The 15,016-nt window shown below is 32.9% G+C and overlaps 1 protein-coding gene across 5 annotated transcripts in view; it reads left to right on the plus strand.

The window, feature by feature from the left end:
* LOC111086322 (arrestin domain-containing protein 2-like) overlaps positions 1 to 15,016 on the plus strand; it is an 83,950-nt gene that overhangs the window by 34,155 nt on the left and 34,779 nt on the right. For 3 of the 5 annotated variants that reach the window (XM_022388753.1, XM_022388756.1, XM_022388757.1), the window contains exon 2: positions 12,306 to 12,429. In XM_022388753.1, coding sequence (XP_022244461.1) covers positions 12,318 to 12,429 — 112 coding nt within the window. In that variant the 5' untranslated portion in view covers positions 12,306 to 12,317. Of the gene's footprint in view, positions 1 to 6,931; positions 6,983 to 12,305; positions 12,430 to 15,016 lie in introns of those variants that run through there. The other 2 variants (XM_022388755.1, XM_022388754.1) reach the window with 2 other exon arrangements.

Here is a 15,016-nt window from a genome sequence, read left to right on the forward strand (position 1 = left end):
GACTGTACATATGCTTAATTATTTCATATTTATAAAAAATTATCTTAGCTTTAATATCTAAACGGAAGAGATCGACAAAAAACGTCTTTTTAATTTGTACATCCTGGAAGTTAGGGCCCTCGACTCACTATTTGCAGATTGAGTGATCGAAACCAAGCACTCATGGGCTCGACCTTTTAGCCATGGAGCCGTTCCCACTACACGATGGTAAAAGAGTAGCCCAAGAGTTGGCAGGAGGTACTTGCTGGCAATTCAGAATTATGGACGACGGCAGATAGGCGTCAGTAGCTTTACTGTAAACAAAAGAATAACAAACAAAATTACTTTTAATCACATCTTAAAATTACTTTTGAGACAACATGACCACAACAAAGAGTGTCGTACGTGTAGTTGAAATAAATAAAACTGCGAAATGTAAAATGCACCTTAGTAAGAAAGGTGTCAGTTGAAGTGAAACAAACACAACTGTAAGGATATGATTTTACCTCTATTCGTTAATCTTACCTGTAGAAGAAATATATATATATAATTAAAATCACATGTGGTTGCTTAAGCTCGCAGTATCCTACTTCTAAAACTACCATTCACTCTCTGCAACCACTTGTTCAAATGTAGTTGTTCCTAATGAAACAGAATTACAATAGTAAAATAATATAGGTTACCAAAAGACGACTATGAGACGTGACAAGTAAAAATTTGTCTTCTTACGTTAACGTTACAGCAATCTGAGGGTTGCGGGTTCGAATCCTGTCCTCGAACATGCACATTCTTTCAGCCGTGGGGGCATTAAAATTTGACGGCCAATCAACTATTTGTTGGTAAAAAGTAGCCCAATAATTGGCGGTGGGTGATGTTAACTAACTGTCTTCCCTTTAGTCTGGGCAGGCATGGCCAAATAGTTGGGGCGCTCGACTCGCAATATGAGGGTCGAGGGTTCGATTCCCCCTCCTACCAAACCTGCTCGCCCTTTCAGCTGTGGGGGCGTTATAATGTTATGGTCAATCCCACTATTCATTGGTAAAAGAATAGCCCAAGAGTTGGCGGTGGTTGATGATGACCAGCTGCTTTCCCGCTAGTCTTTCACTGCTAAATTAGGGATGGCTAGCGCAGATAGCCCTCATGTAGCTTTGCGCGAAATTCAAAACAATCAATCTTTACCCTTTAGCCTATAACTTCAAAATGAGGGACGACTAGTACAGATAGCCCTCGTGAAATTCAAAACAAACAAGCAAAATGTTACAATTGCCATAATGTTCACACACCTGTATACAGAGTATAATAAACCTAAAATATCTAGGTTAAAATTACTACTAGTAAACGGAAGGAAAATAAAATGCACGATCAATTAAATTTATGAATGATCTAAAACGCCCACGTATTCTATCTAACTCGCATGTGTTAGCTGCTAAAAAAAAGTATCACTGGGACATAATGTAATTGAAGTTTTATTTTTTATTATAACAAGCTTTTACAGCTTTACATAAAGTTATAATATTAAACAGAGTTGAGTATGTTATATAAAGACGATTGTGAATACAAATTAGTAAGTCACGTGACAATCAGAGCTGATATTAAGCCTCGGTAGAAAGTCGTGTATTATAACTCCATTTTTACATTGTTTGGTGTTACGTAGGTTATGTGATGTTTGTGAATACAAATTAGTAAGTCACGTGACAATCAGAGCTGATATTAAGCCTCGGTAGAAAGTCGTGTATTATAACTCCATTTTTACATTGTTTGGTGTTACGTAGGTTATGTGATGTCACCAAGCATTGGTCGCTTTTAGGACTAATATGTAACAACCCTTTCTGATGCAAAATATACATAAATTCAGATCGTAATGATGTTCTAAGAACAGAGATCCCTTGCACGTGGTAGAATTAAAAAAAAAGGATGTGGGTCGACTTGGAACTTCAGAGATGGTAAGCAAAGTCTGGCGTCTTTTAAAAAATCCACGATCAGTGGCAAAATCCATCCACATAACAAGAAGGATCTCCATCTGATTTAAAACACGTTAAAACTAAATTTGTCATTATGAAAACGTGTATCAATTATACAGCCCCATTGAGTGGTGCTCAGTAACTGTGATGTGCAGGTATATCCTGATAATGATTATGAAGGGAATAAAGTTTCTTATATATATATATTATTCTATATACATAAAGCTAAAGATAAGCTAAAGAAAGTTCTGGTTCCACCAATATTATTATTGAGTTATATAAGTAAAAACTCTTTATAGAAAATAAAAAAAAACAGTTTTAGATCCCATAACTCTATTACATGAAACAGTAGCAACCATAAGTCTGTGTAAATGTTTTATATGTTACTCATATGTATTTTCCTTTTTGAACTTTAGAAATAACAAAGTAAAATGTATATTTAGGTTTAGCTAGCTTTGTTTGTAGTTAAGCACAAAGCTACACAATGGACTATATGTGCTCTGCCCACCAAGGGTATCCGTAGATATACCGCTGTGCCAGTGGGGGGAGAGGGGGGGTTAGTTAGCCCACATTGAAAAGTTTTAATATAACTTATAAATTCAGCATATTTGGTTTGTAATTCCGTTCTCGTTTCTTTATTTCGATGTTTACATAAAATGTCTTAGAATTATTTATATTTTTGTGCGAAAATTGTACTGATTTATTTCTTCTTATCGAACAAAAAATATATTAATATAAAAAAAAAGAGATATGTGTTCCCATGGTAACGGCAAGGAGAATTCCTATTTGTTTTCGACAAGAAAAGTTTTTTTTTTAGTTTTGTTTTAAGCATATGAAAACATTAAATGTCTTTTTCTGAAAATTTCCTATTGATATTTGAAAATTATCGCGTTCACTGTCACATACTGTTTTATTAGCGTTTTTTAAATGTCAAGCATGGGATTGCATTTACTAAAACTGTCTATAAACAAATTTTATAGATCTTATGTAAAATTTTTAATGTGTTTAAAAGGCTATAGTGTACAGCAGTCTTCACTATTCGTTTCTGAAAAAAATCATTAAGAAATAGAAAGTACACTTTAAAATGAAGTAAATTCTTTATTAACTCTATACGTTTTAAACAATTTCTACTTATGCTAATAAAGAAGTGTATCTTGACAATTCGTTACACTCCCTTATCAGTCTTTATTTGTACTGTGATACTTAAGGGATATGTTTCTGAATTAATTCACATCATAAACTTCAAGAGAAATAAGCGTCAAATGTTTATGTACAAAACTGATAAATATTTAAAACAGACTGACTGTATTATGTTAATTTTTCCAAAATAATTATGGTGTCTTCTATTTCAAAGTCCCAACATGAAACTACCGCTTTTGACCTCTTTCCGTTTTGTATGTACATTATTCAACTCAATTATTGGCTTTAAATGGCACTTTATCGTAGCCATGACTACAGTATCTCATTGTCGCAATGACTGTAATACTGCAGAGGTCGTAAACTGTAAGTCAGAACTCTGTCTTATAACAGTCAGCTGAAGGTGTAATTATGTTCGTTGTTCGAATAGTAAACAAATATTTGGTTTATTTTCAGCTTTTTGATGACAAAAAAATGGTTCGTTTTCCGTATCTTGTGATTTGTTATTCTTATGTTTCCGTTTCACAATAACGGAAAAAAAATTCTTTAGTTATGTTGTTATTTATCTTAATAAGGTTGTTGTCATTGTTTTATTATCCAGAAACAAAGTGATAATGTACCTGAAATCACGTAGTACCATGTGGTTGTTTTGTGATAATGTACCTGAAATCACGTAGTACCATGTGGTTGTCTTGTGATAATGTACCTAAAATCATGTAGTACCATGTGGTTGTCTTGTGACAATGTACCTGAAATCACGTAGTACCATGTGGTTGTTTTGTGATAATGTACCTAAAATCACGTAGTACCATGTGGTTGTCTTGTGATAATGTACCTAAAATCACGTAGTACCATGTGGTTGTCTTGTGATAATGTACCTAAAATCACGTAGTACCATGTGGTTGTCTTGTGATAATGTACCTGAAATCATGTAGTACCATGTGGTTGTTTTGTGATATTGTACCTAAAATCACGTAGTACCATGTGGTTGTCTTGTGATAATGTACCTAAAATCATGTAGTACCATGTGGTTGTCTTGTGATAATGTATCTGAAATAACGTAGTACCATGTGGTTGCCTTGTGATAATAAACCAGAAGTCATATAGTGCCATGTGGTTGTCTTGTGACAATATACCTGAAATAACGTAGTACCATGTGGTTGCCTTGTGATAATAAACCAGAAGTCATATAGTGCCATGTGGTTGCCTCCTATTTGCTACTTTGTTTCAGGTGCATTATGGTTCATGTTCTCAGGGCATACTCTAAAGCAGGTTGAAGTTCTTTCGATGTTAGGCAGAAAATATCAATGACTTGAGTCTTTTAATTCCAAAGAAACAAAAGAAATGCTTTATTTACCAGAAATTGAATTTATTTTCCATCTATCTACAGGATAAAGATTTGCACTCAATATTAGTAAGCATAACCTTTCTATTTTTACAGTGTAATTAGTTTATCTTTTGGATTGTCTTTTTATTTGGTCTTTGAAGTATACGGGTATTTGAAATTACAGAAGTTGAGTATATTGGAATAAGAATACGACTGAAAACAGTTCATGTCAAAAATAATAAAATAAGATAAAATTCTGTTCCTATGAAACTGATAGCACCCGTATTTACATCATGGCATATGTGAAATGTTATTTACACAACCTTAATAGTGACTAGATATATCCAAAAGAAAATAATAATGTCTAACATATAATGAAATCAGTGCTTCATAACTTCTTAGTGCACTTTAAGTATACATGAAATTGCTAAAACATGTTCAAGTATTCCATCACTGCCATTTTCTTTCACAGCTTTAATTTCTCGAGTTGACATTCCATCGTACTTGCACCACATGCAACAGTCTTCACTCAGAAAGTAACCATTAATGGTATTTACATGCGTAAGATGTATGCAGATGTAGTGTATCTATAAAAGACAAAATATATATGTCAATGTATATATGAATAAATATATCAGTTTCAAGTAATACGCAAATAAAAGTAAAGATATTAGTTTAGCAAGAATTTTGCATGAAATATATCAGTTAAAGTATTATTAATCAGTAAATGCATCGATTAAAGACTGTTTAACATAATATATACACCTTTTTATGCTAATTAACCAATCATATTTACTCAATATCATACCAGTGTAAAAACACCGTTCATGCCGAAGCATCCCAAAGTAGTTTAAAAATGAAACATAAAAACACTAAAGAGGTCATTAGATAAAATTACATAGCTATTTATGTTCCTACTTTCTTCCACGAATCTGGGAGATTTTTGGGTTTACGTCTCCCCTTCTCTCTCGTAGCTGACAAATTAAAAACTTAAGATAACCACGCGTGGCAAATACTGCACAAACTTTCAATAGTGACACATTCGTATTACTTTTCATCTATGTCTAGAACACCATATTCAATTATTAGCATTTGTTCACACCCAAAAAATCATATAGTTACACTGTATGGCAAAAAGAATTAACATCTGTTCATCTACAAGAATCATACTGTTACACTGTATATTATGAAACATTAGCATATTCTACACCCAACAATTACATAGCCATTAATTACATTAAGCCATTTAGAGGGATCTTATTACGTGAAAGCTCAGATACACATATATTAATAGTTTCGTTTAGAGGAATATTTATGAAAAGGGAGGTAACATCAAAGATCGCCCAAAATTCATAAAGCAGGTTCCCCCCTCCGACCCATTCTTTTCACTATAGGCACGCCTAGTTACACACTTGCTAGATTCCTTGTACCTATACTTCAGCCACACACTACTAATGAATATACTATCCCGGATTCCTTCCACTTTGAACGTGAACTAAGTCAACTACCCCCCCCCCCCTCAGATAATCTCTTCATGGTGAGCTTTGATGTTATCTCCCTTTTTACAAATATTCCTCTAAACGAAACTATTAATATATCTGAGCTTTTCTGAAAATCGATACTATGTAATTTTGAAAACGATGTTTTTACTGAAAAAATGGCTAACAGGAGTGTTTTGAGTTGTTATTTCTAAAATACTTTTTCTTTTCACATTTGGTTATAAATATTTTCTAAATGAAATGCTGCTTTTAAAGTTGCACGACCTAAGATTTCTTTTTAACGATTTTTTGTTATGTCCTATATAAATCCTTTGTGATTTTTTTTTGTTTTTGTAGCACGTTCTGAAGAATAAAGTAATTATCACAGTTTTTAAGCACATGTTTCCATGTTATAGAAATACCTGTATTTTAACCTGTTTACTGCCTGCTATATTTTTGTGCTGCATTCATTCTGTGTGGACAACTCATCTTTTTCTTGCGCTTGTCTTTCTTGCTGGACTGCAATTATTGTGTTTCGAATCCTGTATTTATACCCGAACTAATCATTTCCTTCTCTCTGAGTTTAAAGACTAAAAGACTATTAGATTTGAAATTAAACTAATGCACATACGTATCTTCTCCTTATTCCCACAGAAACAGTACGCACGGCCTTATTCAAGTTCTTAATGAAAAGGTTAACTCATCCGTGTACCTTTTTTAAAAAATCAATATATCACCGTTTTAACATTTTTACAGAACTAAACTTGTTCTTTAAATGTTCTTTCAGCAAAATACGCGGAATTCAAATGTCTAAAGAAACAACTGACGTTTTTATCTGGCCTGGCATGGACATGTGGTTAGGGCGCTCAACTGGTAATCTGTCGGTCACGGGTTCGGATTCCTGTCCCACCTAACATGCTCGCCCTTTCAGCTGTGGGGGCGTTATAAAGTGACGATCAATCCCTCTATTCGTTGGTAAAAGAGTAGCTCAAGAGTTGACATTGGGTGGTGATGACTTGCTCGAAATTTAAAACAAACAAGACATTTTACTCACAACAATGTGTTTGATCATACACTCTGCTACAGTATAATCAACTTTGGTAATCTGGCTAAGTACAGATTCTCTCCACATTACTTTGAGTCTTAACTACGTCAAAGAAAGATAGTATATCATTGGCCTCTTTTATAATGTTGGAAAAATTATAAGTAAAAGTAAAGAAAGAAACCTATCCAAGTGAAATAAATGTATTTTCTCCATAATGTCCCATGTTTTTGAGGATAGGCTCGCTTTGATCACTGTTTCTTTTATTACAGCGAACTGATCCACATATATTTATTTCATTTCCCTATACATCCTAGTTTACATCCACTAAATATGTACAATAGGTCTGAAGCCACAATGCCCTGCTCTCTTCCATTGGCTTGTATCAAAGATGGCAATGTCCATAAAAAGTTGACAGACACATATCTATGATTCTATGTCATGGGCATGGTCCTTAAACAGTATTTCAATGTTTGTTACCCGAAGAAGGAAATACAAAAACATTAGTAGGTTGTCCATTGTTTTGGTGTTGCAGATATAGACAACACTTTGAGGTAGGTTGGTTTACCCTCCCCAGTGCAGTGCCCATTCAGCATAAATATCCGTATATTTTGCCTTCTTTGTCGCATAGTTCTTCAGACAATAATAATAAGTGCATTCATTGTAAGAACTGGTTTGTTTCTTAGATGTGGAAGATATTAGGTTCTTTGTTGTTATTTTATTTTATTTATTTTTTAAGGGGCGGGACATCATTTGTCGGTATTCATGCAGACGGCCGTTGAGATTGCTAAGTTACCTCATAATAAATTTATCTTGTCTCTGTTTTGTCCTGCATATGTCTTCCTTTATAATTTCAATCCAGTTTTCTGTTGGTGAATTGGTATCATGCTTGTACCATCTTGCAAAACCAAACCTGTCAACACAGGTGATATTTACATATAGATTGTGATTAGGTAATCAAGCATTGTTGTGCTGTTAAATTCATTGGTTTCGCCAATAAATTCAGCAAGTAGCTTACATTATTGGTACCGGATTCGAAGTTTCATGACCAACCTCATCGTTATTGTCAGGAAATGAATCATCTTCCAAGTAAAAAGTGCTTGGGATTCAATACTAACGTCCAGCATAGACTTTACATGTCTGTACTGTGGATGAGCTCTAGTGATTGGACAAAAAGGGACGCCCAAGAAGTGAAACGTTGAATTAAACTCCTCCAGAAAATAGTTGTACATTCTTATTAAGATGTCCAAATACTTTACATAGTAAATGTACAGAGCACATGCAAATAACTCTTCCCTCTTCATTGAACTTTCTGTGAGGGGTAAAGATAAATAGAAATATGCACTTGGTTGAATGACGACAAAGTGGCATAGGTGTAAGTCCAGGTGTTATCAACCTCTACACGCTGAGGTGACTTGACCCGTTGTTGGACATAGTTTATATTTCTGTTCACGCCCACAAGAAAGTTATATACATCAGCAGTATTGTATCCTATACTGATCATTTCTGCTACTGGTAGTAATGGATCACCTTTTTCTCTTCCTTTAAGAAGCATGAAGTAATAGAACACTTTTTTGTTCTGGAACCTTGACAATAACAAGATCATCTGCTTGCCTGGTTAACTGTTTTCTTGTATATGGATGAGCTGCAAACAGAAACATAGGCAGATGCTGAATACAACCTTTTGTTGCACAAGGATCAATATTTATATTCTCATAAATTTCCTTCAACAACGAAACTTCCAGAACAAAGTATTTGTGTAATACTTCAGTTAGGTTTTCCTCTCAGGAAATTTTCTCTACTACGACTTTTTTTTCAAACTCTGAGTTGTTGCCAGCTTTATAGACAAATTCTGGAACTTCTCCTAAGCGCTAGTAGTATACATTTGCTGAGCCCATCTGTCTGACTTCAGCAGCTGCCAGTCTACGAACCAGCTCTCTTATTGGTTTGCCTTTGGTGACTCCTCCAACATTATATGAACTCACCATTGATACTTGGACTTTGACTGGTTTTCCCTCTTCAGGCTCTTTTTATTTCAAAGTATACTGTGTGTACTTCTTGGAAATATGCAAAGTGCTTCTTCAATGAATAAAGAATATTATGTAATTCCGTGAGCCTTTTCGAACAATGAGTTGTTTCTTGAAGGATAAGGACCAAATTGGATTCCCTGTAGGACTCTTCTACGCAAACACATCATTCCAATTACTCGCTAGCCCCCTGTCCATTCTGTTGTCAACTTTTATTGGGAAACTTAAATTTTTCATATGTAAGTTTAAATTTAAGTTGCTGTTTTATTTCCTTCTGAAATTTATCTAAGCTACGTTCTTCCGTATTTACATATTCATCTCCCATATCAATATTTTTACAAAACAAGCTTTTTTTCCATCAGGGATTTCCATGCTAGCATATTCGTTCTCCTTTGTGTTTTATTCCATGTTTAGGAGGTGATAAAAAGAAGAACGAACAACAAAAAAGAAGGATGAAAAACGAATGGCAAAAAATGAAAATCCACCATTTGAATAACGAACAACAAACTTGGTTTTCATTAATAAAAAGATAAAAACAGAAACTGACCAAATAATTTTTCGTTATTCAAAATCTGAAAAACGTGAAACAAAAACCAAAAATTTAGGTCGTTTTCGTTATTCAAAAGCTGGAAAATTATTAAAAAAAGCTAAAAACGAATTTGATTTTTGTTATTCAAAACATTAGTAACAACAAACGACTCAGATTGTTGTTCGTTATCCAAAAATGAACAACGAACTTGGGTTTACCTATTTATCAATGCTTTATAGTCTGTATTTTAATCACCGCAGCAAGCAGTTCTTGTACGCATGTCTCTGTATATGGTCATGGTATATATTACTGTGGTAACCATGACTACATATTTTATTCCACACTCAACACTGTTGCTTTTTGTTTACAATTAATTGCATCATTTAGTTAATTTTTGTTAATATTCTTATTGAAAAATGTGGCTCCAAATTATCAAGTATGTAATGAATAAGAAATTCATTTTAAATTAATAATCAGCCAATCATAAGGTAAGTACTCCACCATTTCAGTATAAGTGCACTGAGACTATCGGCGCCAACTTTCAGAAACATTTATGTATATAACTGCTATTCGTTAAGGAACATTTAGTTGGTTGTATATTAATCCAAGTACCACTACAGAGCACAAGATTATACTAATATTTCAATATCTATCAAACTTTGGGTACAATGTTGACATAGCAGGAAAATGAGGCTTCTTAATGGCACTAAAGTCGTAAAAAAGCAAGTTGGTCTGATGCACCTCTTGGCACTGTAGACAGAGATGAAGTTCACATTAAAAACCTACTTACTCTCACAGAACAGTAAAATTATATAAAACAAACAAACGAAAAATAATCTAGAATAATGCTGTAAAATGTTACTGCTTTTATCCGGTAGGCTGAGTTTAGGTTTATACAAGCCTGAATATTCTTTATTAAAATAGTTTTAGGCCTATTAGAGAGTTATAGTTATTTGTCAACTCAGTAATTGGCTTAAATCATAAATAGTATGTGAGATATGTGTTAAACGTTTTCTAGTACTTTTGAACGCATTTATTTCTTATTACAGAATTTACTAAATATAGCATGATCTTACATTAATACGTTTACTAGCACATACAAAATTAATAATAACTTCTACTCTGAAGCTACAAAGAGTTGTTAAAACAGTTTATTCACGTCTATTGTATATGAAATATATATATATTTCAGAAATACCTGAAAGCCGAATGTTTTAATTTTAGTGTAATTTTCGACAGCGTTAATGACCAAAAAATAAAACGTTTTTCATAATTTCCTGAAATATTCCATTTTCTAGTACAGTTAACAAAATTTTTAACGAATATTTCATCTCAATAATGTGTTAAAACAATAAACAAGCAAAGAAATAAGAACGTTGTAAATAAATCACCTGATTTTAATAAACAGCTGACAAGCGCTAATCCGCCCAGACTTTCCCTAGCGAGGCATTAAGAAAATCGGATCAATTATTAGGTTCCTAATTGGCTATCGCGTCTTATTTTCAGCTATATTACTAGCATGGGATCAACTTGTTTACACGTGTATTAGTCGTGGTGCGAAATACTTTAGAACGTATCCAATCACGTGTCATACACACCTGAACTATAATGAAAGAGTGTTGACAGTAATGTTTTGAAAATTCTTTCTGCTGACTTTGAACTTTAAATTCTACCAGGGAAGTGAACAATCATTATCTATGAAACAATTTCAAGAAGTTGATAAGAGAGCATATATAGAAATAACTTTCTGTTCTGTAGATAAGGTCATTAGTTATAACTAAAGTCTGTAACAGATTAAAGTTAAATTGCCTTTACATATATAGATACAAATGATGATAACATAAAAAAAGATCAAGTTGAGTACGTCAAGAGTTGGGTTGGTTGTAGAAATTTGTATTGAATGTTCTGTGATACCCAATAACTGACATGGAAAAACTATTTGACTGCATAAAGGGCTTTTTATCAGAACTACGTATCTATGCAGTGAAAACAAATCGTTGACTATCTGGAACAAACACACCAATCCCAGCGATTCTACAAAATCCAAATTAAGTTCAGCATATTGCACATAAAACAAGACAATAATACGTTCTATGGATAACTATGTCCAACAAGACAATGACACGTTCTAGAGATAAATATGTCCAACAGGACAATAGCACGTTCTAGGGATAATTATGTCCAACAGGACAATAGCACGTTCTAGGGATAAATATGTCCAACAAGACAATAACACATACTAAGGATAAATATGTACAAAAAGACAATAACACGTTCTAGGGATAAATATGTCCAACAAGACAATAACACGTTCTAGAAATAAATGTATCCATCAAGACAATAACACTTTCTAGGGATAAATATGTCCAACAAGACAATAACACACACTAAGGATAAATATGTCCAACAGGACAATAACATGTTCTAGAGATAAATGTGTCCATCAAGACAATAACACTCACTAGGGATATGTATGCATGGTATTTTATTGCCAAAATTGTACATTTTATTTGATTCGTTTAACGTATATTGTACTGAGTAATGACATGTTATTTTTGAATAGATGGACATAAATACACATTTCTGGTTAATATAACTAAAACTTCGTAAAGTTAATTTTGAAAAACTAGAGTATTTATTTTGCTACACCAGTAAAAGTCGATTATAGTACATTATTTTGACACGCCATAAAATGAAGAGTAAAATAATGATTTTGACGTGAATTTTTTTTCTAATCAGAAACAGAATGACTCTAACTATCTCTCTGCCGTCTTTAAATAGTTACTGCTACATTAATTTTGTTTTGTTTCGTTCTTGTCTGGCAGTAGCTGTTCCACATGGACTACATCCGGGAATTCGATATCCGCCTGGAGAAGGAAATGTATTATGCTGGTGAAACATTAGTGGGCCACGTGATCTTGGATACCGTGGAAAATTTCAAACTTAAGGGTTAGTAAAAAATAATTTTACAAACTATAAATATTTCAAGAGCTACAATTCACCGTCTAATTCAAGTTAACTTATTAAAAGTAAAATGGAAATAATTAAATTGAACTTTACTTATTGTGTTAGGTAAATAAACCTAGAAAGCTGTTTTCGCTGAGTTATCTCTAAACAAATAATTGTTTATTTTGCAGGTGCTAATGCAATATCGGTAAATCAGACAAATTATAGTATTTCTTGATATATATGTTCACAATATATATATATAATGTTCACAATATATATATATATAATCACACGGTTTAGGTATCAGACAGTATATGTTTCTTTATTGTAATACACTCTTCTTTTAAAATGGCATTCTTTTCAATTTTGATCAGATGTGTTTTCAGAAATTCAAAAACAGTTTCCAGACATTACTAAACTAGGCTAAAGTTTGAAAAAGTTATGATGTAACAAAGCGTATAAGCATCGCTATCTAACGCCAGGTACTGTGGGAAAATAAGCTGAAGAAGATAGCTACTGAAATCAGAGCTTTCAAACATTATATTTTGCTATCGACGTTAATATAATTATCCGAAATATTCGTAACGTTCCTATATTCAACATATGTGAGCATAATTATGAAAGATGAGTTATAATTATCCGAAATATTCGTAACGTTCCTATATTCAACATATTTCAACGTAATTATGAAAGGTGAGTTCAAATTCTTTACATCTTATTGTTAGTAGTCAAAAACGATGTAGTTTAACAGTTTTGGGAATAAAAAAGGCATTTTTATGTGATTTGGTGTTAAAGCGGCCACTTTACACAACTTCCTCCAAAATATAGAGCAGATGCGATAAAGGGTTTTAGTATATATATAAAAAAAGATATATAAGAACATTAGAGAGTTAAAATTGGTTACCATGCATTAATGTCAGACGCTGGGGTCGACCTGTGTTATATATACAAGATTTGCAACTGTTGATGTAACTCGTTAAGAAAAATATTAGAAAATGTAAAACTTAGTAAGACTCAGTCTTTGCTACAGCTGGTGGTAATCAGATCTGACGAACCGACTCTCACAATATGTAGGGTGATGACCCATTCTTTGCTACAGCTGATGGTAATCAGATTTGACGAACCGACTCTCACAATATGTAGGGTGATGACCCATTCTTTGCTACAGCTGATGGTAATCAGATCTGACAATTGATGATGGGCTTAAGTTATACACATTTAGTGTTTTTTAGGGGAAGAGGATAAAATTGGATATAATAAAACTGACTGATTTCCATTTTCAGCTCCAACACGTTCGTACACTGTTTAGCACATAAAAAGACCAGTTACTCTCAATCTTTACAAAGCTAAAATCCGGGGTTTGATTTACCGCGGTGGACAGACCACAGATAAGCATTGTTTAACTTTGCGCTAAAGCAACAACAGCATCAACACAACATAAAATTGCAAAATGTAAGTGTTTTCAAAGATGTTTCTATGCTACTTAAATTGATTAGCTTTACTAAAGACTGTAGTTTATACAAGCCATTCTCTTGATGTCATATAAATTAACTAGTTTTATTACACGATGGGAATCACAACTTATAAAAGCCACAATTTCAATATCATATGGATTGACTGGCTATTACTGAAGATTGCATGGTATAATATATTACTTATACGAACTGTCTAGTTTTTATTGAAATAACAATCAGTACAAGTCATTATAACTTAATTATATAAACTTTCTACAATTTGCTGCAGACAAAAGTTTGTATAAATCATTATATCTTATCTACTTTTTTCACTGAAGATAAAAGTTTGTACAAGTCACAAAAAACATTGAAGACTTTAACAACTACATTTTTGAGCAGAACCCACTTTCATCAGTTATCTGGATCGATGGCTCGAGAGAGTAAATTTGTCCTTTAAATAGAGTTGTTGTTTTTTTACGTCCAACTGCAGGTTCGGTTATTTGGAATGCGTATTTGAGACTGTTCGACTGTAGAGTTGGCTGATTCTGTAAGTTGCTTGTAATGTTTTTGCTGCAATAAACTTTACTTAACATTTCTATAAAATTAACCCATTCGCTAAGAATTGCAGTTTAGATTCAAATATAATTAAAATTCGTGTTTTATTTTAGTTATTTTTTCGTTAAAGAAAAAAACCCGATCAACTGCAACAGTGTGATGAGTCGTATGCAAAAGTTTAACGACTATGGTTGATTTTTTGTACATAATCTTCCTTTATACGACCCGAAGGATATATATAGCTCAAAAGGTTATATAGCCATAAACGTTTAATCTTAAACAATTAAATAGATATAAGCGTTTAATCTTAAAAAATTATATAGATATAAACGTTTAACTTTTAAAAAAAGTACATAGCTGTGAATGTTTAATCTTAAAAAGATATATAGCTGTGAATGTTTAATCTTAGAAAGCTACAGAGCTGTGAATGTTTAACTTTAAAAAGTTATATATCTGTGAATGTTTAACCTTAAAACGTTATATAACTGTGAATATTTAACTTTAAAAGTTATATACCTGTGAATGTTTAGCCTTAAAAGGTTATACAGCTATAAATTTTTTACTTTAAAAAGTTATAC

The sequence above is a fragment of the Limulus polyphemus genome, unplaced genomic scaffold (assembly GCF_000517525.1).
Source record: "Limulus polyphemus unplaced genomic scaffold, Limulus_polyphemus-2.1.2 Scaffold1019, whole genome shotgun sequence".
Taxonomy (NCBI): Eukaryota; Metazoa; Arthropoda; class Merostomata; order Xiphosura; family Limulidae; genus Limulus; species Limulus polyphemus.